General features: G+C 37.8%; 1 protein-coding gene across 13 annotated transcripts in view; it reads left to right on the top strand.

The window, feature by feature from the left end:
* Positions 1-24,859, top strand: part of CCDC158 (coiled-coil domain containing 158) — a 78,915-nt gene extending 54,056 nt beyond the window's left edge. For 8 of the 13 annotated variants that reach the window (XM_043448111.1, XM_043448112.1, XM_043448122.1 and 5 more), the window contains 6 exons: positions 8,191-8,348; positions 11,441-11,500; positions 14,244-14,311; positions 18,893-19,051; positions 22,091-22,190; positions 24,660-24,859. In XM_043448111.1, the coding sequence (XP_043304046.1) occupies positions 8,191-8,348; positions 11,441-11,500; positions 14,244-14,311; positions 18,893-19,051; positions 22,091-22,190; positions 24,660-24,780 (666 nt within the window). In that variant the 3' untranslated portion in view covers positions 24,781-24,859. Of the gene's footprint in view, positions 1-8,190; positions 8,349-11,440; positions 11,501-14,243; positions 14,312-18,892; positions 19,052-22,082; positions 22,191-24,659 lie in introns of all 13 variants that reach the window. The other 5 variants (XM_043448115.1, XM_043448117.1, XM_043448118.1 and 2 more) reach the window with 5 other exon arrangements.
* Positions 24,860-26,038: the final 1,179 nt, after the last annotated feature.

Raw genomic sequence — 26,038 nt, 5'->3', positions numbered from 1 at the left:
GTGTTAAAAATAAACTTTTTAATGAAAAGTATTACAAGTGAAAGTATTATAAGATTTACAGACATGAAAAGGAATAATTGACTATTTTGAGTAAATGATACTTAAATCAGAAGCCACCATAAACTAAAGTGAAATCACAAACTAGAAAAATATTTCTAGTAAACAAAGGGTTAATATAAAATATAAAGAGTTTTTACATACCTGGCTAAAGATAGCATATATTCTAAAAGGAAAGTATAGAAAAAACATGTATATAAAATTCATATAAGAAATGCATATGGTCCATAAACATGAAAAATGTTCAAGCTCATTTATAATCAGTTAATAATTATTGCATATTAAAGCTAAAACAAGCAATTTTGTGTATAGAATGGTCAAATGGTGATGGGAAGGGTATGGTATAATGGCCACTCTTCTATCACACCTTACTGATAAACATATAGATTGATATGACTTTATGTTGTCATTTTTACTTTCAAAGTTCACGGATTTCTTTTTGTTTTAAAATTAATAGACTTTTTTTAGAGTGATTTTAGCCATACAGAAAATTGAGCAGAAAATATAGAGAGCTCCCATAGATTCTCTTTACTGTCCTCCTCTCTCCCCCCAGCTTCCTCTGTTACCAGCATGTTACATTCGTGTGGTACATTTGTTATAATTGTTAAACCAATATCGATACGTTGTTATTAACTAAAGTCTATAATTTTCACTGGGGCTCACTGTGGGGCTTCCCTGAGGGCTCAGTGGGTAAGGAACCTGCCTGCAATGCAGGTGACACAGGAGACGTGAGTTTGATTGCTGGGTCGGGAAGATCCCCTGGAGTAGGAAATGGCTATCCACGCCAGCATTCTTGCCTGAAAAATGCTGTGGACAGAGGAGCCTGGCAGGCTACGCAAAGGAACGCAAAGAGTCAGACACTACTGAACATCACATGCACCTCATATTGTACGTTTTGTGCATTTTTACATATGTATGATGATATGTATCCACCATTACAGTACTATGCAGAATAGTTTAACTGCTCAAAAAATGCCCTGTGCTTCACCTTTTCGTCTGTTGCTCCCTTCCCCTGAACCCCTAGCAACCAGTGATCTTTTTACTGTCTTCATATTTTTGTCTTTTCCAGAATGTCATCTAACCAGAGTCATCTAGTTATAGTCTTTTCAGATTGGCTTCTTTCACTTAGCAATATGCTTGCAAGATTGTTTCATATCTTTTCATCCTTTAATAATTAAATTTCTTTTTTTACTGAATAATATTTCATAGTATGGATGTACCACAGTTTGTCCAGTCACTTTTTGAAGGATATCTTGATTACTTCCAAGTTTTGGCAAGTTACGAATAAACCTGCTATAAACATCTGTGTGCAGGTTTTGCATAGACATAAGTTTTCAACTCTGTTAGGTAAATGCTACAGAGCATGGTTGCTGGATTTTATAGTACGAGCATGTTAACTTTGTGAGAAACTACCAAACTGTCTTTCAAAGTGACTGCACCATTTTGCAGTCTCACCAGCAGTGAATGAGAGTTCCTGGTGCTCCCAACCTTGTCAACGTTTGGTGGTGTCAGTGTTCGGATTTTAGCCGTTCTAATTGGAGTGTAGTATGATATCTTATAGTTTTAATTTGAAATTCCTTAATGAAATATGATGTTGAGCATATTTTCTTATGCTTATTTGCCTTCTACATATTTTTTTATAGTGACATGTCTGTTCCAAACATTTGCCCGTTTTTTAATGGGTGTTTAAAATTTTTTCCTACTGTTGAGTTTTAAAAGGTTCTTTTTGGAGGTATATTTTAGCTACCAGTCTTTTGTCACTTATGTGTTTTGAAAAGATTTTCTGCCAGTCTGTGATTTTTGTTTCCATTTTTTGTTTAAACTATCTTTTGCAAGGAAAATTTTTTAAGGTTAAGAAGTCCAACTTACTGATACTTTTCTTTTTTTTTTTTCTTACTGATGCTTTTCTTTCATGGGTCATACTTTTGATTTGTATCTAAAAAGTCATCATGAATCCCCAAATCATCTAAATTTTCTCCTGTATTATCCTCTATTTTATAGTCTGGAATTTTATGTTTAGGTCCGTGATTCACTTTGAGTTAATTTTTGTGAAAGATATAAGGTCTGCATCTAGATTCATTTTTTTAATGCGTGTGAATGGCCAGTTGTTCCAGTTCCATTTGTTGAAAATACTGCTTTTTCTCTACTGAAATACCTTTGCTCCTTTGTTGAAAACCAGTTGCCTATATTTGTATGGGACTGTTCCTGGGATCTTTATTTTATTCTGTCCCATCAGTCTGTTTGTCTGTTCTTTTACCAGTACCGCACTGTCTTATTACAGTAAATCTTGAACTTGGGATATGTCAGTTCTCCAATTTTGTTCACCTTCACTGTTGTCTTTCCTATTCTGAGGTTTTTGCCTTCCCATATACACTTTAGAATCAGTTTGTCAGTATATCAAGGGGAGCTTCATAGCTAGACTGCACAGCTAACCCTGATGACATCTTCATGACTCTGTCCTGCTAGTAACACACTATATACATTGTCACATTAACCTTTCTGGTTACTCTGAATCTGTAACTATGAAGCGTATAAGGTACTTCATGTGTTTTTACACTAAGGGGGAGAAGGAGGTGGAAACCAGCCTTTTTAAATACTTACTTTGCATACATTAAGTACTTCTCATTCCTTATGCCATCCTTATAAAGTAAGAGTTATTTTCCCCATTTTTACAGATTAGGAAATGGAGACTGAAAGAAGCATTTCTCTTGTTATAATGAAATAAACTTTATGAATTTGTTTGTATGTTATTATACTGATAATTTATAATAAGTGTCCTGGGCTTAAAATTTTTTAATAACAAAACTTATTAAGTAAACTTTCTAGTGGGCAGAAGATATGAAGGCCCAGGTGTTATATTGAGATTTCAAGGTTAGAACTGAAATGACTGAATATTGCAATAGGATAAGTCTTCTGAAGTTTTATTCCACATCAGATATGAGGTCCACCAGGGCTAGGACAAGAACAAAGCCTGTGTTTGGTGAAACTGAATCTGCTTAGCAACAAATGCTTTTATTCATTATTAAGAAACTGGTTCAGCACGTGCGGTATATGGGAAATCTCTGTACCATCAACTCATTTTTGCTGTGAACCTAAAACTTCTCTAAAAAATAAAAGCTATAAAAAATGGTTCACATATTTGTATATTTTAAATCAATGAAATAAAATTTAATAGTTTAATGGAATCTTAATTTATGAAACTCTGAACTCATCATGGTAATGTCTCGGTAAGATGACCATCAGTAAACTGGTAAAATCATACTTACCGCACATTCAGTTAGTTAGAACTCTTGACATCTTCAACTGGATATTTTATGTGGTTTATCAGTGGGAATAGGAAGAGAAGCACAGTGTGAGGGTTATACCAGTAGCATCAACACTTGATTGGCATGGACCCTAGAAAAGCAAAGCCTAAACTTTTGCAATGTTTATCCTTCAGCAACCAGTATGTCTGGCAGGTGTAACTCTACCTTGGGTCAGACACTTCTGGCTAAAATGCCTTTATGATGCTTGATGCCTCTCTAGCCATGAGTATCCTCCAACTAAGTCCACCTGCTCACCAGGGAAAACTCTGATTATTATTAGGTTTCCTCTCTTTTTGTGCCTATTGGGAACCTCTGTGCTTCTTTTTATATTATAAATATTCATTGAGGAACACTAGCTACCTGAAAATCTTTTAATATTATTCTCCAACTAACATAGTCTGAAAATATTGAATGTCTCTTTCCTCATCAGTAAAGTGGTGATGGGGGGGCTAGATTCACTCATTGCTAGAGGGTTCCTTACTTCTGAAATTCTATAGCTATATAAAATTAGTTCATCCCTTAACACATTATTGAAATTATTTTACGTGGATATAGTTATAAATATTCAGTGGCATGGTAAGATGTCTATACCATATTGTTAAAGTTAAAAAATTTTTTTATTATTATTATTTTTTTATTAGTTGGAGGCTAATTACTTCACAACATTTCAGTGGGTTTTGTCATACATTGATATGAATCAGCCGTAGAGTTACACGTATTCCCCATCCCGATCCCCCCTCCCACCTCCCTCTCCACCCGATTCCTCTGGGTCTTCCCAGTGCACCAGGCCCGAGCACTTGTCTCATGCATCCCACCTGGGCTGGTGATCTGTTTCACCATAGATAGTATACATGCTGTTCTTTTGAAACATCCCACCCTCACCTTCTCCCACAGAGTTCAAAAGTCTGTTCTGTATTTCTGTGTCTCTTTTTCTGTTTTGCATATAGGGTTATCGTTACCATCTTTCTAAATTCCATATATATGTGTTAGTATGCTGTAATGTTCTTTATCTTTCTGGCTTACTTCACTCTGTATAATGGGCTCCAGTTTCATCCATCTCATTAGAACTGATTCAAATGAATTCTTTTTAATGGCTGAGTAATATTCCATGGTGTATATGTACCACAGCTTCCTTATCCATTCATCTGCTGATGGGCATCTAGGTTGCTTCCATGTCCTGGCTATTATAAACAGTGCTGCGATGAACATTGGGGTGCACGTGTCTCTTTCAGATCTGGTTTCCTCAGTGTGTATGCCCAGAAGTGGGATTGCTGGGTCATATGGCAGTTCTATTTCCAGTTTTTTAAGAAATCTCCACACTGTTTTCCATAGCGGCTGTACTAGTTTGCATTCCCACCAACAGTGTAAGAGGGTTCCCTTTTCTCCACACCCTCTCCAGCATTTATTGCTTGTAGACTTTTGGATAGCAGCCATCCTGACTGGCGTGTAATGGTACCTCATTGTGGTTTTGATTTGCATTTCTCTGATAATGAGTGATGTTGAGCATCTTTTCATGTGTTTGTTAGCCATCTGTATGTCTTCTTTGGAGAAATGTCTGTTTAGTTCTTTGGCCCATTTTTTGATTGGGTCATTTATTTTTCTGGAATTGAGCTGCAGGAGTTGCTTGTATATTTTTGAGATTAATCCTTTGTCTGTTTCTTCATTTGCTATTATTTTCTCCCAATCTGAGGGCTGTCTTTTCACCTTACTTATAGTTTCCTTTGTAGTGCAAAAGCTTTTAAGTTTCATTAGGTCCCATTTGTTTAGTTTTGCTTTTATTTCCAATATTCTGGGAGGTGGGTCATAGAGGATCTTGCTGTGATTTATGTCGGAGAGTGTTTTGCCTATGTTCTCCTCTAGGAGTTTTATAGTTTCTGGTCTTACATTTAGATCTTTAATCCATTTTGAGTTTATTTTTGTGTATGGTGTTAGAAAGTGTTCTAGTTTCATTCTTTTACAAGTGGTTGACCAGTTTTCCCAGCACCACTTGTTAAAGAGGTTGTCTTTTTTCCATTGTATATCCTTGCCTCCTTTGTCGAAAGATAAGGTGTCCATAGGTTCGTGGGATTTATCTCTGGGCTTTCTATTCTGTTCCATTGATCTATATTTCTGTCTTTGTGCCAGTACCATACTGTCTTGATGACTGTGGCTTTGTAGTAGAGTCTGAAGTCAGGCAGGTTGATTCCTCCAGTTCCATTCTTCTTTCTCAAGATTACTTTGGCTATTCGAGGTTTTTTGTATTTCCATACAAATTGTGAAATTCTTTGGTCTAGTTCTGTGAAAAATACCGTTGGTAGCTTGATAGGGATTGCATTGAATCTATAGATTGCTTTGGGTAGAATAGCCATTTTGACAATATTGATTCTTCCAATCCATGAACACGGTATGTTTCTCCATCGGTTTGTGTCCTCTTTGATTTCTTTCATCAGTGTTTTATAGTTTTCTATGTATAGGTCTTTTGTTTCTTTAGGTAGATATACTCCTAAGTATTTTATTCTTTTTGTTGCAATGGTGAATGGTATTGTTTCCTTAATTTCTCTTTCTGTTTTTTCATTGTTAGTATATAGGAATGCAAGGGATTTCTGTGTGTTAATTTTATATCCTGCAACTTTACTATATTCATTGATTAGTTCTAGTAATTTTCTGGTAGAGTCTTTAGGGTTTTCTATGTAGAGGATCATGTCATCTGCAAACAGTGAGAGTTTCACTTCTTCTTTTCCTATCTGGATTCCTTTTACTTCTTTTTCTGCTCTGATTGCTGTGGCCAGAACTTCCAACACTATGTTGAACAGTAGTGGTGACAGTGGGCACCCTTGTCTTGTTCCTGATTTCAGGGGGAATGCTTTCAATTTTTCACCATTGAGGGTGATGCTTGCTGTGGGTTTGTCATATATGGCTTTTATAATGTTGAGGTATGTTCCTTCTATTCCTGCTTTTTGGAGAGTTTTAATCATAAATGAGTGTTGAATTTTGTCAAAGGCTTTCTCTGCATCTATTGAGATAATCATATGGTTTTTATCTTTCAATTTGTTAATGTGGTGTATTACATTGATTGATTTGCGGATATTGAAGAATCCTTGCATTCCTGGGATAAAGCCCACTTGGTCGTGGTGTATGATTTTTTTAATATGTTGTTGGATTCTGTTTGCTAGAATTTTGTTAAGGATTTTTGCATCTATGTTCATCAGTGATATTGGCCTGTAGTTTTCTTTTTTTGTGGCATCTTTGTCTGGTTTTGGAATTAGGGTGATGGTGGCCTCATAGAATGAGTTTGGAAGTTTACCTTCTCTGCAATTTTCTGGAAGAGTTTGAGTAAGATAGGTGTTAGCTCTTCTCTAAATTTTTGGTAGAATTCAGCTGTGAAGCCATCTGGTCCTGGGCTTTTGTTTGCTGGAAGATTTTTGATTACAGTTTCGATTTCCTTGCTTGTGATGGGTCTGTTAAGATCTTCTATTTCTTCCTGGTTCAGTTTTGGAAAGTTATACTTTTCTAAGAATTTGTCCATTTCATCCAAGTTGTCCATTTTATTGGCATAGAGCTGCTGGTAGTAGTCTCTTATGATCCTTTGTATTTCAGTGTTGTCTGTTGTGATCTCTCCATTTTCATTTCTAATTTTGTTAATTTGGTTCTTCTCTCTTTGTTTCTTAGTGAGTCTTGCTAATGGTTTGTCAATTAATTTTTTTTAAATGATTTCACTATGTTGTAAAAAAGAAAAAGGAGTTGCATTGAGTAGCTTCAGCTATATGCAACAAATTCTGGTAAATTCTCTTTTCATCTTTTTTCTGTTACAAATATTTTCTAGTTTTCCTTGTTACAGCTTCTTAGATACACCCATTATTTAAAAGTGGACATTTAATTTCTACATGCACAGGGTTTTTGAAATATCTTTGAAATTAATTTCTCCTTTAAGTGCTTTCTTCTCTGTAATCACCTTCTGTGTTTTTTCAGCCCTCTAACTTTATTGAGAGTAATAAAGGCTCAATCAATGGCTTTATTAAAGATCTAAATCAAAAGATATCTCTTGGCTAAACCAAAGATCTCTCTTGGTAAATGTCACATTGCACTTGAAAATATGTGGGTTATTTTCAAATACCTTTTGATATTGATTTCTAACCATAATTCCACAGTGATAAGAGAACAGACTCTATAGTTTCAATACCTTTAGACCATGAAATTTTTCCACCTTGTTTTATGTCCCTGGATATGTTCCAGTGTCTCCTAGTTGATAGTCTATGGGAACTTGAATAGAATTTGTATTCTACTGTTGTGTGAAAATTATATAAATCTTAATTATGTTGAAAAATAAAGTCCCTGCTAATTGTAAAAGAAAAGACTTTTGAATAGGTGTGTATAGTTAATCCTGTATAGTTTAGTTTATGTATAAATATGTATAAATAGGTATGCACATGCATGCTAAGTCACTTCAGTCATGTCTGACTCTTTGTGACCCTATGAGCCTGCCAGGCTCCTCTGTCCGTGGGATTCTTCAGGCAAGAATACTGAAGTGGGTTGCCGTGCTCTCCTCCAGGGGATCTTCCTGACTCAGGAATTGAACCTGCAGCTCTTAAGTCTCCTGCATTGGCAGGCAGGTTCTTTACCACTAGCACCACCTGGGAAGCCCATAAATAGGTATATGCATTTATGAATTAGATATAGCACTGTGTTGATTGGATATTACTGATTTATCTCTGAGTAGTAAGATTACAGGTTTTTTATTTCCTCTTTTTCTCCTCCATAATTTACCAGTTGAATTAATTTTATAATAGGAAATGGCATTCAAACCTGAAAAAAACGAAGTGTCCTTGTCTTGTAAATTGTTTTAATTCAGCACTCTATGAAACCTAACGCAAAGGAAGATCCAACGAGGGACTTGAAACAGCTTCTCCAGGAGTTGAGAAGTGTGATCAACGAGGAGCCAGCCGTGCCTCTGGGCAAGAGCGAGGAAGACGGGAGAGCGCCGTCTCTGGGGGTCTCCTTTGTGGCTGTGTAAGACCCAGTGCGCTTCAGAGTGGGGAAGTCTCCCTCAGCGGTGGTTGGCCATCACGGTGTCCTCATGGGAGGTTGAGGGTACATTAACTTTGAGGGCTATCTGGACACTACCAGGAGAAATGATGTGAAAGTGGAGGAGTTAGCAGAAGTGAAACTACTTGATATCAAGAGAAAATATTATTTGTTCTATTCAGAAATTAGTCAGGGCAAGGTGTGACCCAAAGTTACATTCACACAGTAATTTATAGTTCCCAGCAAATTTCACATCCATCATGTTACTTGATTATCACAGCAACTGTTTGAGGCAAGACAGAGCAGGATTTATTTATCCCATTTTAAAAATAAGAAAAACACAAGTTCTAAAAGGTTGACTTACCTACAGCCACATGTGGTGGAGCCAAAACTCGAACCCTGAGAACTGCATACTCTTCAAATATAAACTAATTGGAAAACTTTGGCTCTCTAGGCATCCGTGCCAGTGACTTAAATTAATATAAAGTCAGATTCAAAAAGTGATTCAACCAGTCTACCAGCCAGTGCCTGCCTTCATGTACTTACAGAAATCAAATAGTGTTTTAAAATTTTAATGTGTGCTGTTATTAAATTAACTTAGAGCATCTTAGCACAGTATATATATTATTAGCATTACAGCGTTAATTATATGTTGTTAGTATTATAACAGCCCACTTTTGTAACATTTGTTTTCTGGTTATATAGCAGATATCTCAAAATCATACTCTCTGACATAATACTTATATGTAAACAATTTCCAGTTTCTTTAAGATGTTCAGATAGTGTTTATTAACCTGAGGTAGCAAAATCTTAATTGGATTTGTCTATTTTACTAATAATACTTGTTAATAGTAGTAGTAAAATATTAGTGATTGTCTGGTTACCTAACATAACATTGCATTCTCTGAATCACGTCAGAAACATCCCCTTGTCACTCCATCCAAGAACACTTATATGTGCAGAGTACTTTTTAAAAAATGTTCTCATGCATTTTAGTTATTTTTTTTCAATTTTTAAATTGAAGTATAGTTGATTTACAATGTTTTAATTTCTGCTGTATAGCAAAGTGATTCACTTATAGATACATGTACATTCTTTTTTAAATATTCTTTTCCATTATGGCTTATCATGGGATATCGAATATAGCTCTGTATGCTATACAGTAGGGCCTTGCTGTTTATGTATTTTATATATAAACGCTTATGTCTACTAACCCCAAACTCACGCTCCTTCCCTTTTCCACCCTCCTTCTCCCTTGGCACCCTCCCTTGGTCTGTTCTCTGTGTCTGTCATTCTGCCTCTGTTTCATAGATAGGTTAATCTGTGTCATAGTTTAGGTTACAAATACAGGTGATATCATGTGGTATTTGTCTTTCTCTTTCTGACTTGTTTCACTTAGTATCATCATCTCTGGTCGCATCCATGTTGCTGCAGATGGCGTTATTTTGTTCTTTTGATGGCTGAGTAGTATTCCACTGTATGTAGTACCACATCTTCTTTATCCATTTGTCTGTCAAAGGACAGTTAAGTTGTTGCATGTCTTGGCTATTGTGGATAACAGAGCAGTTTGGTTTTTGTCGTAACTCTATAATATGCTTTCTAAGCTAGGGCAGTATTTATTAAGCTCATTTGACCAATGATTACATTGACATAGATTGAGTTGCCGCCTCCTATGAGACAAAGAGACAAATTCGGAAGTAAACAAAGTAAACGTTAGAGCCCCTGGCTTTCGGAACTAATCATTCTACAAGATTACCATGACTTCGCTGATCAAATTCCATCACTTCAACCGCTACCAATGTGCTTGACTATATTGGACTCTGTTGAACATGAATATATTTGGCCCCTGCCTTTAGAGAATTTATGTTAATTTGCTGTGATTCTAGAAATGGACTTGTCACCAAAGCCTAAACTCAGCCTGAAGTTTTCAAAGTTTCAGGAACAAAAGCATTTCTAGGTTGACAAACTCCATGGGTAGCCCTTTGCAAAACTTGCTTGGAGACCTAAAATCTACTCTTGTGCATTAGAGAAGAGTTAAATACATATGAGCAATTGATTATTCTAAAAATAGAAATTAGAATCTGGAAATTATTCTTTGTATAATCAACTGAGAGTTACATTTATCTATACAGAGATGATAGAGTAAGAGATTGCATTACTGAATCAAGCCTGAGATTAGAGATATGCCATAGGTAAGAGGAATCTGAGATTCTGAATCTTATTAATTGCCTAAGAATTGTACATGTGACCAGATAATTTGGGAAGTCTGGATAGTTTAGATGGGAATTGATGGAAAGCCTTAGTAGTGTTTAACTGAAACAAAAAAGGTTTTCAGTGAAATATACTAAAGTAACTTACTTTCTAGAAGTCAACTTAATAGGCTTTTTTTTTTTTGCTGCTGTTTACCCAGATGAAGATATTTCTGTGGTATGCCATTCCAAAAATGGAATACTTTTCCTACAGTTATAATAGCTTACATAACTTTTGAGAAGAAGGTGGTCTCAAAGGAAGTTGCAACAGCCTCAATATAGGGTTATAAGAACCTTACTGAAAACAGTCCTATTTTTATCAATAATCTAATAGCTGAATGTTTAAATGAAACCATTAAAAAGAGCATTAAAAAACCATTAAAAAGAGAGATTACATCCATAACCCCTAAACAAAAACAACTTCTGAGAACTGTCTTTAGCCAAAAAGGAGAAAAGCTAATATTAGTTTGTTACTCAGTCACAGAAGGCATGGCCTGCAGGTCTTCAGTAGCTCCCAGCATCTGCTGCATTCAACACATGGTTCTCAGACTGACACGGAAGCATCTCCCTAGCTGGTCGCCAGCCTGCTTTCCTCCTGTACTGAGCTCTGACCAAGATGGACTACTCCTGATTCCCAGAAGGGTCCTTGTCCTTCTGTCTTCAAACTTCTCTGCATACATTCTCTCCACTGGGAAGAGCCAGCACCCCAATCTCACTCTTTTGAATCTGCATCTGTCTAAAAGCAGTATTCAGAGGAACAATTTGGTTTGATCACTAAGTTAAAATAACATCACATAGTCTTTAACTTCTCCCACCCTCTGCCAACAGAAGCAACAACTCATTAAGGGAATCCACTGAAGGCAGCAAATCAAGTGAAACTTTTAGCAGGTAAGAAACCATCTGACCAGCCCCTGACTTTCCGAATGTTCCCTTTACTACTATTTTTCATTCATTCATTCATTCATTCGAATATCGTTCACTGCCTGTGATGTGCCAAGTTCTGTGCTAGGCCCATGGGATGTAACAGCAGCGGAGACACACATGGGCCCTGTCCTCAAGTTGCTTATAGTTGTGGGGTCTGTTTACTGACTGCCAGGAAAAACTTTTATCTTTCTGTTTTTACTGCTTATGAAAGAATAGAGATATTAGAGTCCTCTTTATATCATAGAATATGAAAATGAATTCTAGTGTTTAAATTCCAGTTAGGCAAAGAAAGGCCTATTCATTACTGTATCTTTAGCACCAAGCATTTTGCCTGCTTTTCAGTAAATATTTGTTCGTGAATGAATTAAAGCAGATACTTTCTTACTGTCCCTACTGTTTGGTCAGTATTCAGTGAACTTGAAACTTTATAAATACAGCTTTCTCTTAGCCTAAAAGAAACAAGTTTTGATTGTCTTCTAACCTGGGTGTGTAACATTACACTCACTGATCCTGTTAATAATATCTGCAGCCATCTATTATCTGGGTGTTTCTGACTTATCTCATTTAGTCTGTCTAATCAAATCTATGATATAGGCATTATTATCCCCATATATAGGTTAGAAATGAAGACTCAGCTTGCCCAGCAATTTACCAAGGTCATACAGCTTGTAAATAAAGGAACCAGAATTGAACTCAGTTCTAGCCTGCTTCTGAGCTCAGGCTTATAACCACTCCTGTGTTCTGCTTCTGGGTACCTGGACAATCAGGATGTTGGCAAGGTTACACTCCTTTTAGAAGCCCTTGGGTTTAATGCATTCCCTTCCCCTTCTCTTTTAGAGCTTCTGGGCCTCTAGCGCTTCATTCTTTGCACTCTTTGCCTTGTGGCTCCTTCCTCTGTCTTCATAGCCTCTGGCGTGGCATCCTCAAGTCTTCTGCTGGGATGGTCACATCGCCCTCCCTCTTCTGTGTGAAAAACCCCCCCTGCCTTCCTCCTGTAAAGAGATTTGTGATGCCATTTGGATAATGTAGGTGTATCTCCACCTACTCCAGGACAGTCTCCCCATCTCAAGACCCTTGATGTGATCACATCTGCAGTCTGTAGTGCCATGTAAGGTAACATTCACAGGCTGTTGGCATTTGGACAGATACATTTGATAGTCATTATTCATCCCATCACACTGCTTTTAAAGCCATTTTACCACTCATGTACCTTTGTGGTAGCCTCTACAGTGTTCAGTGTGGATGTTTTAAATGTCTAGTCTCTTGTAAGTTCCAATCACTTCTGTGCATCAGTTTCAAATTGTTCTGCCTAAAGCACACCTCAGACTATATTCCAGCCCCCAAACCTTCAAAGGCTCCTCATTGCCTACTGCAGCAAGAACAGACTCCTTACCATGATACTGAAGACTACACAACACAGCCGTGACCTTTTCCAAGGCTTTCCTCCTAATATTCTCAAACTTTTTGGTCTCAGGACCCCTTTGCACTCACAGATATCACTGAGGATTCCAAAGAGCCTTTGTTTACATAGGTCATTTCTATTTTTAGTACTGGAAAATAAATTTTAAGCATTAAAAAATTAAAACATTTTGATACTTAAGCAAAGTAAGTATATTACATGTTACTATAATAGTTTATTATGAAAAATAACTTTTCAAACAAATCATTAAGAAGACATCATTTTACAGTTAATGCATGGCTTAATAAAAGGTAGCTTATTCACATACCTGCCTCTGCATCTTTCTGGTGTGATATCAGATATCATGGAGCCTCTGGGAAACCCCACTGTATACTTATGAGAGACTAAGAGTTAAAAAGAAAATAATATCTTAGTATTCTAATAAAATTAGTGTTGACCTCACAAACCCCCTTTTCAAGGGCACCACTTTGAGAACTGCTATCATAATATTTTCAGACTGGTATCCAACCCACAGAGAACTATGTGGTTTAGTTCAACTTACTGATTTAAATAGGTCTGATAGTTTTGTAAAGTGACACTTATTATTGCTAAGAGAGGTTATTTTTTTCCTTGGTTTTTAAATTTTAAATGAATCATTAAGAGTGCATCTCTTAGAATCCATGGGAGAAATATTGGGCTTTATAGCTATTATTACAAAAAAGAATTTTGCAACCAAGATTGTATGTTATTACATTTTCATTCTGCAGAATGTTCATGGCCACTGAATACATAAGGATGACGTAACTCTGGTTCTCCCTCATAGAGTACTTGAGGACTTCTGCAGTTCAGGGTCATGGCTGCCATCTTGGGTTTATTGGGTTTATACATTAAGCCATGACTGTTGCCTTCACCAGCTTGTTCTTGTTTTTTTATTATTATCTTTTTCATTTATTTATATTAGTTGGAGGCTAATTACTTTACAATATTGTAGTGGTTTTTGCCATACATTGACATGAATCAGCCATGGATTTCCATGTGTTCCCCATCCTGAACTCGCCTCCCTCTCCACCCCATCCCTCTGGGTCTTCCCAGTGCACCAGCCCTAAGCACTTGTCTCCTGCATCCAACCTGGGCTGGTGATCTGTTTCACACTTGATAATATACATGTTTCAATGCTGTTCTCTCAGATCATCCCACCCTCGCCTTCTCCCATAGAGTCCAAAAGTCTATTCTATACAGCTTGTTGATGAATCTTAGCACTGAGTTTAGAAATGGAATGTTTTTGCATGACCATTCTTATGTTTCCAGAGAGCCAGTCACGTTACACGTAGGAGAGTTGGAAGATCCACCTGGTTGCTTTGTATTCCCGTCTGCAGGTGAGTTTTTAATGAAAGCCCAGAAATGGGGCCTGCTTAAACCCTACAGTGGCTTCCCTTTCACTCACTGCTAGTCCCCTCATTTTGTATACTATGTAACTTACTAATTATGTTGTTGATTGGGTGTCACCTCCTGCTAGACAGATCTGCACAAGGGCAGATGTCTTTAGTGGTTGGGATATACCCCAGTACCCAGAACCTTCCCGGGACATAGCAGGCCTGTAAATAATTCAGTAAATTACTCAGTAAAAATATTCAGTAAATAATTGCTGAAAGAGATATGAGACAGATTGTGCTCCATACACTTTCCAAAGACAAAATGTGCTCTATAAAACAAGATAAAGGAAGAAACTGAAAGATAGCAGAATCTATTGAAAAGCAAAATGGCACAACTCAAACTAGAAATGGAAAAAAATAAAAATTAGGATAGGAAGGGCTGAAATCATACTCAGGGACTCAAACCCCTAGAGAAAATTGCAGAAGAGGAATTTTTAACACTAAGAAATGTAAAAGATAATGGTGGAGAATAGGTTGCATTTGGAAGGCAAAGGCAAACCAGCAGACACAAAATCAGCCCTCCTATGGAAGAAAACAAGATAAATGGAAAAGAACAAAACTGAAAATGATGGTTATTCAGCAAAAGTTTACTATAAATGTTTTCTGGCTTCCAGTGTCTCCACTAAGAAGTTAGCTCTAAATTTAATTATCCCTGATTTCAATGTAACCTGTCATTTTGCCCTCCTGGAAGCTTTAAGATTGTTTTTTGTCTTTGGGTTTGGGTTTGTTTTATTTTCTGGCAGTTTTTACTGATACACCTCGGTATGATTTTCTTTATATAGGAAGAACTTGTTTGTGGTTTGGAGTAAATGCTGTTGAATCTGTGGTAGTCTGTGCCTCCATCATCCAGACCTTGCAGGTCTGTGCCTGTTATCTGTATTTTTTTTCTCTTGGTTTTCTGCCGTGTCATTTTGACTCCTCGTGGTGTTGTTGTTCAGTCACTAATTCGTGTCTGACTCTTTGCAACCTCATGGACTGCAGCACACCAGGCTTGCCTGTCCTTCACCATCTACCAGACTTTGCTCAAATTCATGTCAATAGAGTCAGTGATGCTATCCAGCCATCTCATCCCCTGCTGCTCACTTCTCCTGTCCTCAACATTCCCAGCATCAGGGTCTTTTCCAATGAGTCAGCTCTTCGAATCAGGTGGCCAAAGTACTGGAGCTTCAACTTCAGCATCAGTCCTTCCAGTGAATCAGAGTTGATTTCCTTTGGGATTGACTGGTTTGATCTCCTTGCTGTTCAAGGGACTCTAAAGAGTCTTCCCTATACCACAATTTGAAAGCATCAGTTATTCAGCACTCATTCTTCTTTATGGTCCAACTCTTACATCAGTACATGACTACTGGGGGAAAAACCATAGCTTTGACTATACAGACATTTGTCAGCAAAGTGATGTCTCTGCTTTTTAATATGCTGACTAGGTTTATCATAGCTTTCCTTCCAAAGAGCAAATGTCTTTTGATTTCATGGCTGCAGTCACTATCTGCAGTGATTTTGGAGCCCAAGAAAATAAAATCTGTCACTGTTTCCACTTTTCCCCCTTATATTTGCCAAGAAGTGCTGGGACTGAATGCCGTGATCTTGGTTTTCTGAATGTTGAGTTTTAAGCCAACTTTTTCTCTCTCCTCTTTCACCCTCATCAGGAGGCTCTTTAGTTTCTTTTCCCTTTCTGCCACTTGAGTGGTATCATCTGCATAGCTGAGGTGATTGATATTTCTCCCAGATATTTTGATTCCAGTTTGTGCTTCATCCAGCATGGCATTTCATACGATGTACTCTGCATATAAGTTAAATAAGCACATTGACAACATACAGCTTGTCATAGTCCTTTCCTAATTTTAAACCAGTCAGTTGTTCCATGTCCAGTTCTAACTGTTGCTTCTTTACCCGCATATAGGTTTCTCAGGAGAAAGGTAAGGTGTTCTGGTATTCCCGTCTCTTTAAGAATTTTCTACAGTTTATTATGATCCACACAGTCAAAGGCTTTAGTGTAGTCAGTGAAGCAGAAGTAAATGTTTTTATGGAATTCTCTTGTTTTCTCTGTGATTGAACAAATGTTGGCAATTTGATCTCTGATTCTTCTGCCTTTTCTAAACCCAGCTTATACATCAAGAAGTTCTCGGTTCACATACTGCTGAAGCCTAGCTTGAAGGATTTTAAGCATAACCTTACTAGCATGCGAAGTGAGTGCAGTTGTATGATACTTTGAATATTCTTTGACACTGCCCTTCTTTGGGATTGGAATGAAAACACTGACCTTTTCCAGTCCTGTGGCCACTGCTGAGTTTTCCAAACTTGCTGACATATTGAGTGTAGCACTTTTACAGCATCATCTTTTAGGATTTGAAATAGCTCAGTTGATATTCCATCACCTCCACTATCATTGTTTGCAGTAATGCTTCCTAAGGCCCATTGACTTCACACTCCAGGATGTCTGGCTCTAGGTGAGTGACCACACCATCGTGATTATTCAGGTCATTAAGACCTTTTTTGTATAGTTCTTCTGTGTATTCTTTCCACCTCTTCTTAATATCATCTGCTTTTGTTAAGTTCTTACTATTTCTGTCCTTTATCATGCCCATCCTTGCATGAAATGTTCCCCTGATCTCTCTAATTTTCTTGACGTGATCTCTAGTCTTTTCCATTCTATTATTTTTTTCTACTTCTTTGCATTGTTCATCTTATCTCTCCTTGCTATTCTCTGGAATGCTGCATTCAGTTGGATACATCTTTCCTTTTCTCCCTTGCTCTTTGTTTCTCTTCTTTCCTCATCTATTTGTAAAGCCTCCTCAGACAACTACTTTGCCTTCTTGCATTTCTTCTTTTCCGGGGGATGATTTTGGTCACTGCCTCCTATACAGTGTTACAAACCCCTGTCCATAGTTTTTCAGGCACTCCGTCTACCAGATCTAATCCCTTGAGTCTGTTCATCAAGTCCACTGTAAGGGACAAAATCATAAGAGATTTGATTTAGGTCATACCTGAATAGACAAGTGGTTGCCCCTGTTTTCTTCAATTTCAGCCTGAATTTTGCAATAAGGAGCTTATGGTCTGAGCCACAGTCAGCTACAGGTCTTGTTTTTGCTGACTATATAGAGCTTCTCTATATATATATTCTGCAAAGATTATAATAAATCTGATTTTGGTATTGCCCATCTGGTGATGTCCATATGTAGAGTCTTGTGTTGTTGGAAGAAAGTGTTTGCTATGAGCAGTGTGTTCCCTTGTCAAAACTCTGTTAGCCTTTGCCCTGCTTCATTTTGTACTTCAAGGCCAAATTTGCCTGTTACTCCAGGTATCTCTTGACATCCCACTTTTGCATTCTAATCTCCTATGATGAAAAGGACATCTTTTTTGGGGGTTAGTTCTGGAAGGTCTTGTAAGTCTTCATAAAACTGGTCAACTTCAGCGTCTTTGGCATCAGTGATTGGGGTATAGACTTGGATTACTGTGATGTTGAATGGTTTGCCTTGGAGACAAACCAAGATCATTCTGTCATTTTTAAGATTACACCCAAGTACTGCATTTCGGACTCTTTTGTTGACTATGAGGGCTACTCCATTTCTCCTAAGGGATTGTTGCCCACAGTAGTAGATACATTGGTCATCTGAGTTAAATTTGCCCATTCCAGTCCATTTTAGTTCACTGATTCCTAAAATGTCAGTGTTCACTCTTGACATCCCCTGCTTCACCATGTTCAATTTACCTTGATTCATGGACCTAACACTCCAGGTTCCTTTGAGATATTGTTCTCTATAGCATCAGATTGTACTTCCATCACCAGACACATCTGCAATTGAGCATCATTTCCACTTTGGCCCAGCCACTTCATTCTTTCTGGAGCTATTAGTAATTGCCCTCTTCTCTTCCCCAGTAGCATATTGGACACCTTCAAACCTGAGGGGTTCATCTTCTGGTGTCTTATCTTTTTGTCTTTTCATACTGTTCATGGGGTTCTCATGGCAAGAATACTGGAGTGGTTTGCCATTTCCTTCTCCAGTGGACCATGTTTGTCAGAACTCTCACTATGACCCATCCGTCTTGGGTGGCTTGCACGGCTTGGCTCACAGCTTCACTGAGTTAGACAAGCCCCTTTGCTACAACAATGCTGTGATCCATGAAGGGGGTCTCCTCATATGCTTGGTTATTTTTATTGTATGACAAACATATACAAACATATACGAAAAACTGTTTCAGACTTAGAATAAGATTGCCTTCTTCCAGAGAAAATTCATGCTTGCCTCTGGTACTCAACCATACCAGCAATCCCAGATCAATTTAATCCAATCAGGAATTAAGATAATTTGAAGATAGACCTCAGGACCCACAAGGGCAGGCTCAGTTCCTTATTCCTAGGATGTACCCCATTTCAGTTCCAATTCAAAGTCTTGGGTTTTACCAGAACACACCCAACCCACATGATTGGAAAAATTTTCTCATGAGAGTTTGATTTTTTGAGAGGTGTAGCATACTATTTTTAAATAATTCTGTCCTTTTACTTTTGTTCTTATAAAATTTTAGGAAGTCCATCTGTGAAAAATTCAGCTTCCCGTTCATTGCATTCTTCTCCTAAGAAGTCTCCAGTTCACTCACTCCTAACTAGTTCGGTTGAGGATTCCATAGGTTCCTCACCACAATATAGATCTACCAAACCTGTTCATTCACCTGATTCTGTTAAAGGTAAGAATGACCTGATATCACTGATGAGATTAATTGTTTTCCTACTCTGTGATTTAAAAGTTCTTTTCCATAATTGGATTTATTTTTTAATTTTTTTTTCATAATTGGATTTAATAAAGTTTCACATGGTGTTCTTATACGTACACTCCAATTGGTGCTATGTGGTGGGTGTGTCTTTAAGTGGGTCTTATTTATTTATTTGTCTTAGTTAAATAGAATAATTATTAATGCACACCTTAGTATATAAACATAGATATTATAGGTAAATATTATCTCTTTCTCTGACATAATATTATCTTTTTCTCTATTTTATTATAAGATTTTGGGTCTTCTTGTAAATGCTGAGATGAATGACTTTTCTTATTTCAGTTCAGTTCAGTCGCTCAGTCATGTCCGACTCTTTGTGACCCCATGAACTGCAGCACACCAGGCCTCCCTGTCCATCACCAACTCCCAGAGTTCACCCAAACTCACGTCCATCGAATCGGTGATGCCATCCAACTGTCTCATCCTCTGTCATCCCCTTCTTCTCCTGCCCTCAATCTTTCCCAGCATCAGGGTCTTTTCCAATGAGTCAGTTCTTTGCATCAAGTGGCCAAAGTATTGGAGTTTCAGCTTCAACATCCGTCCTTCCAATGAACACCCAGGACTGATCTCCTTTAGGATGAACTGGTTGGATCTCCTTGCAGTCCAAGGGACTCTCAAGAATCTTCTCCACCATGGTTCAAAAGCATCAGTTCTTTAGCACTCAGCTTTCTTTATAGTCCAACTCTCACATCCATACATGACCACTGGAAAAACCATAGATGGACCTTTGTTGACAAAGTAATGTCTCTGCTTTTTAATATGCTTTCTAGGTTGGTCATAACTTTCCTTCCAAGGAGTAAGCGTCTTTTAACTTCATGGCTGCAATCACCATCTGCAGTGATTTTGGAGCCCAGAAAAATACAGTCTGCCACTGTTTCTACTGTTTCCCCATCTATTTGCCATGAAGTGATGGGACTGGATGCCATGATCTTAGTTTTCTAAATATTGAGCTTTAAGCCAACTTTTTCACTCTCCTCTTTCACTTTCATCAAGAGGCTCTTTAGTTCTTCTTCACTTTCTGCCATAAGGGTGGTGTCGTCTGCATATCTGAGGTTATTGATATTTCTCCCGGTAATCTTGATTCCAGCTTGTGCTTCAAATTATGTCTGCTTTCTGTCTCTGTAAGTGCAAGTATCTGTTATACAGACTTACCAAAATGTCCTCATTTTTTAAAATTTTGCGTTCATTTATTATTAATAAAGACAAGTGAAAAAAAATGATTTACTTTAGAATAAGCCTGAAAAAATGAAAGTGGACATTAAATATATATAAATGCTGAATTGCGCTTGAAATGTTTTTCATCATATATGACGTCAGTGCTCTCTGGTATCATTCTCTTTGATAAGAGGTAAATTAGCCAAGTTGTTGTATCATTGTTAAGTCAGTTCCTGGTCTTTTGAAATTCTATGCCTAACATATTTTTAGATCCGTAAAAAAAAAAAAAATCAGGACTTAATCATAGCTTTTAGCACATTTTCTTTTTTTGTCATCTTTTTCTGCATTTGGGTCCTCCTTCATCTCTTACACTCCTAAGTTCTTTAATTTTTTTAAAAAAATGTGCTGTGCTTAGTTGGTCAGTCTTGTCCAGCTCTCTGCGGCCCCATAGACTGCAGCCTGGAGAAGGCATGGCAACCCACTCCAGTATTCTTGCCTGGAGAACCCCATGGACAGGGGAGCCTGGCGGGCTGCAGTCCATCATGGGGTCCCAAAGAGTCGGACGCAGCTGAGCGAGTGAGCACCGCACACACAGCCTGCAGCCCGCCAGGCTCCGCTGTCCGTGGGGTTCTCCAGGCAAGAACACCGGAGTGAGGAGCCATGCCCTCCTCCAGGGGATCTTCCCAACCCCGGGGTCGAACCCAGGTCTCGCGCATTACAGGCAGATTCTTTACCCTCTGAGCCACCAGGGAAGCCCAATTACGTCATGATAACAACAGTGATTATTGCAGGAGTAGAACAGTGCTGCTGGTCACCTCATTATTAGTTTGTGGCTACATAATGGAAGATCCCCTGAAGAAGGGAATGGCTACCCACTCTAGTATTCTGGCTTAGGGAATTCCATGGACTGTATAGTCCACGGGCTCGCAAAGAGTCGGACACGACTGAGCAACTTTCACTTTGACTTTCAATAGCATGGCATTTTCTTTTTTGTTCCCTGTTGTCAGATATTTGTCAAACATGTTTTACATTATATTTACGTTAAAAATCTCTCAATGAGAAATTATGTTTTATTCTCTCGAACAAAAATAATTTCTAGATGGTTGCCTTTAAAATCATCTTTAAAAAGTAAAAGGGTGTTTTCTTGATAGGAAAATGAGGTATCAAAATTTTTCAAGATTATACAACAAGTCAGAGACTAAGCTCGAAATTAAAATCTTGTGATTGACAGCCAGTGTTTTTTGGAGGTTGACAAAGCAAAGCGTACTTATTTGAGAATAATTCACAGGCTTCTAGCACCTCCTCAGTTGCTGCTGCCACATTTATTCTAGGTTCCTTGTGGCCGTGTCAGCGTCCATACTGCTCTTGCAATATAATACTGTCCTCATTCAGGTGACAGCTGAAATGGGCACTTGGCCTCACACATTCAAAAATGTTTCCAGCACCAGTATTAAATCTCAGTCTTCCAAACACTAAGTTACTGGAACTACACAGGTTTGGAATGAAAAGCTGTCATTTAAAATGTAGGACGTATCATTAAACTTGAAGTGTTTTTCCCACTCATCCCACTTAATGCTGTGTGGTTACAAACTAGTAAATCAGATTGGTTTGAAACAAAATCATATAAGCTAGTATTGCAATATTTGGATACAATATTTCTTTATTTTAAAATAGTGGTTTAAAGCTTCCATTATTTTAAAAGAAAGGTTGTTTAACCCCTAAGTGGAAGATTTCTAAAATGAAATATCAAATAGACTTTTAATATCACATCTAAGCAATTTTCTAATAGCTTCACAGTCTCAGCCAATAGAAACAACCGGAAAGACATGCAGGAAGCTCCAAACAAGACTGGAAAGCTTGCAAACTCTGGTAGAAGATTTACAGATGAAGAACCAAGGTACGGTGCATGCTTTTGGAGAGATCATCCTAGCTCAAAAGAATACTCAGCCTTCCTTGCAGGTTAAGCCTCTTACCTGTAGATCCACTGAGAAGGATACACAACAGGCAATTCAGGAACCTCAGTCAGAACATAAGAGTCTTCACCATGACTAATGCCTGGATTAACAGTGTGCCCTTGGGCAGGTCGCTTTAGCCCTCCTTTCTTCTTTCATCTAATAGGGATGATAATATTGCTGACCAGCCTTCGGCAGGACACATGTTCCGAGTGGCTGAGTTCACATCACACTTTCCCATAGACTGTCTTTCTTGTCCTTTTAGGTCTGTAGATGAACATTTGTATGACAGTAGCCAGCATGAGGTGGCAGTTAATAGCCAGAAAACAAAACAATAGAACTTAGCCTTATAGAAGATTTAAATTACTATGGGCAGACTGCCACCCAATGAATCACTAAATAAAAAGATAAACTATGTCTAAACATGGACTTATGTATGCCTACATAAACTAGAGCTATTTGAACAAGAAATTGTTGTATTCTACAGATGATAGACAACTTTTGGGATGTGAATTCTAAGTGGATGTTCCCATGAATTCAGGAGGCTATCATGTTTTATGATTTCCTGACATAAATCCATGAATCCAGGAGACTTAGAGAGATTAATTTTGGAGTATACATGTTATTCTTATTTCATCTTTCCATCTCTAGAAAATAATACAATCTTGCCAGATGGAAGATATTAACTTTCAAAAAATAAATCATTTAAAAATAAATTTAACCTTATTATTAATAATAGTTGTTATTAGCATTTATTGAGCAATTATCAGCTGTGTGCCAGGCCCTGTATGCAGTGTCTTGCTTGTGAGCTTCACAACACTGGGAGGTGCGTGCTGGTATCTTGTCATTTGGTAATGAGGAAGCTGAAGATCAGTCAGTCAGTAAGTTCTCAGTTCTCCACAATGAGTAGTGGAGCTGGGAATTGATCTCTGCAATTTCTGACTCCAAAATACACATTTTTAATGTATTAAAAGTTAAATTTTTACTAAAGAAAATCAACAAATTCTTTCTGATAACTCCAGATGTCTGTGTATATAAACATAAAGAAAAACATTTAAGTTTATCATAACTTTTTAGAGGAAGATTCATTATCTTATTGGCCCTATTTTTATTCACATTTTGACTTATATTTCTGACTTTATCTGACTGATTCTACCATGTAATAATCCAATTGGAAAACATGTCATATTTGTTTAAACAATTTTTTCTTAATCTTGTTATTGGGTGCATTGTCTGGATGAAATGTCTCTTGGAAATTATGAAACAGATATTTTGGAGAGAATGTGGGAAACATTTATCAAAATTTAAAGTACATGTATTCTCTGACCCAGAAATTCCACTTCTAGCAATTTATTCTGCAAGAAAAATTGCACATACAAAAATCTATTTACAGAAGTATTTCCTATAGCATTGTTTATAAACAAAAATAAGGAAGCAACTTTAGAAAGTTTATTTATTAACATGTTGGTACATCCACATGATGTAATACTGTGCTGTCATAACAAAACATGAGCTGAATTGGAAAGATACTGACATTTTAAGTGAATGAAAGCAAGCTGCAGAACAATTTATACCACATTTCCATTTTTGTAAAGAAAACTCTGTGTGTGTGTATGTACTTGTGAAGATATTCACTGAAATGTTTATAGTGATGACCTAGGGAGGAGGAGGTTCAATACACTGGAGGAATAAAAACAAAGAATGATTTTTATCTCTCTGTGTACCCTTCTGAGGTGTTCAAATTATCTGCAATTAGTATGTATTACTTGGATAAGGAAATGGCAACCCACTCCAGTGCTCTTGCCTGGAAAATCCCATGGGTGGAGGAACCTAGTAGGCTGCAGTCCATGGGGTCGCTAAGAGTCGGACATGACTGAGTGACTTCACTTTCACTTTTCACTTTCATGCATTGGAGAAGGAAATGGCAACCCACTCCAGTGTTCTTGCCTGGAGAATCCCAGGGACGGGGAGCCTGGTGGGGTGCCGTCTATGGGGTCGCACAGAGTCGGACAGGACTGAAGTGACTTAGCAGCAGCAACAGGATGTATTACTTCTGTAACAATAACTATCATGTTATTTAATTATTTATTTGGCCACACAGTGCTGCTTCCCTGACCAGGAATTGAACCCATACCCTTGGCAGTGAAAGCGCAGCATCCTAACCACTGGACCATCAGGGAATTCCCTATCTTGTTCATTGAAAACAACTAAAAGAGCAAAGATTTACTCTCAGCTCTGTTTCATAATTAAAGTCTTTTTAAAAAATATGCTACTTTGCACTTTTTAAGAACTTTTTGAGCTCAGCATATCTATTCTATGGTAGCAAGCTGACCTTTGAAGAAATACATAATAGAAGTATGTGTTTAACCTGAGTATATGTTGCTTTTCTAACCTTGTTTTATCAACATTTTCAGCAATGTCTTCAATGATCAGAAATCAAGAAAAGAGAATACAGAAAGTGAAAGACCAGGAAAAAATGTTACTAAAGTGATACATTGCTTGCCTATTCTTTACAGAGAGATGATGCCCAATTAATTGTGGTGTTACTTATAATTAATGCCCTGTGTACTTTTTTCTTTTTATGTGAAAATTTAATAAAAGATATCCTATCCTGTCCTGTAAGCTCTATTTTGAAATAAACTATTCTTGAATGCTCTCTTAGTAAAACTTAAAGCAGTACTACCTAGATGTGAACTTACCTTACAGGTATCATTTCATGCTAATACCAGTGTGTTGGAATAATTGCGTTTTGTTTTTTTTTTTAATTGTTATCTTACAGGTGCTAAGGCAATAGTCTTTTTTTTTTTTTTTCAGCTTAAAAGTTTATTTTTACATGAAAGTAAAAGATGGGGTGTAATGCCCAGACAGAAGGACAAACTCCAAGGCCTTGGCCAGATTCCTTCTGTGACCGTGAACTCGGTGTTCTGTCAATATCAGTGAGTGTTATCACAGAACAGAATACTGGGGCCTGTAATCAAAACTTTTGGAGAAGTTTCTCTTTTTGCATATTAATACCTAGAAGGAAAGAGAAAAAAGGCTCACTATTCTTCAGCCAGTGGGTAACTTCTGTAGATCAAATGAATTCAGTCTGCCCTAAGTAGTGTTTCATAAATGAGTGGGGTTTGTATGTGAAATATTTTCCAACACCAATACCCAGTTCTCTGTGGACACCAACTGGGCATCCTTGAGTCAATTCAATTCTGACACTACCTACCTAGAGTTAGTGTCCAGTTCTACAGACTTAACAGCCCAGTCCCTCAAGACTAGGGCTTCCCAGGTGGCCCAGCAATAAAGAATCCGCCTGCCAGTGCAGGAAATGGGAGTTCGATCCCTGGGTCAGGACGATCCCCCGGAGAAAGAAGTGGCAACCCACTCCAGTATTCTTGCCTGGGAAATCCCATGGACAGAGGACCCTGGTGGGCTACAGTCCATGGGGTTGCGAAAGAGTTGAACACAGCGACTAACCAACAACAACCCAAGTCCTGGGCCACCTGTAGTTTTTGACTGGTTATAAATTGGGGAGTTCCCACATCCCCCTCTAAAGTTTCAGTAATTTGCTAGAACTGATCATAGAAGTCAGGAAAGTGCTTTACTTAACTATTATGGTTTATTATAAAAGGGTGTAACTCAGGAACAGGCCAACGACAGGCGCACAGACCAAGGCACCTCCGCACCCCCTCAGGGCTCCCAGCCCCTTGATGGATCCTCCCACCCAGAAGCTCATTAAGTGCCCTCATTCAAGAGTGTCTCCAGAGCCTCATCTCCAGCCCCCTCCCCAGCCTGCAGACTGGTG

Source organism: Cervus canadensis, chromosome 26, assembly GCF_019320065.1.
Source record: "Cervus canadensis isolate Bull #8, Minnesota chromosome 26, ASM1932006v1, whole genome shotgun sequence".
Classification (NCBI taxonomy): Eukaryota; Metazoa; Chordata; class Mammalia; order Artiodactyla; family Cervidae; genus Cervus; species Cervus canadensis.
This window is presented reverse-complemented; position numbering and strand designations above follow the sequence as displayed.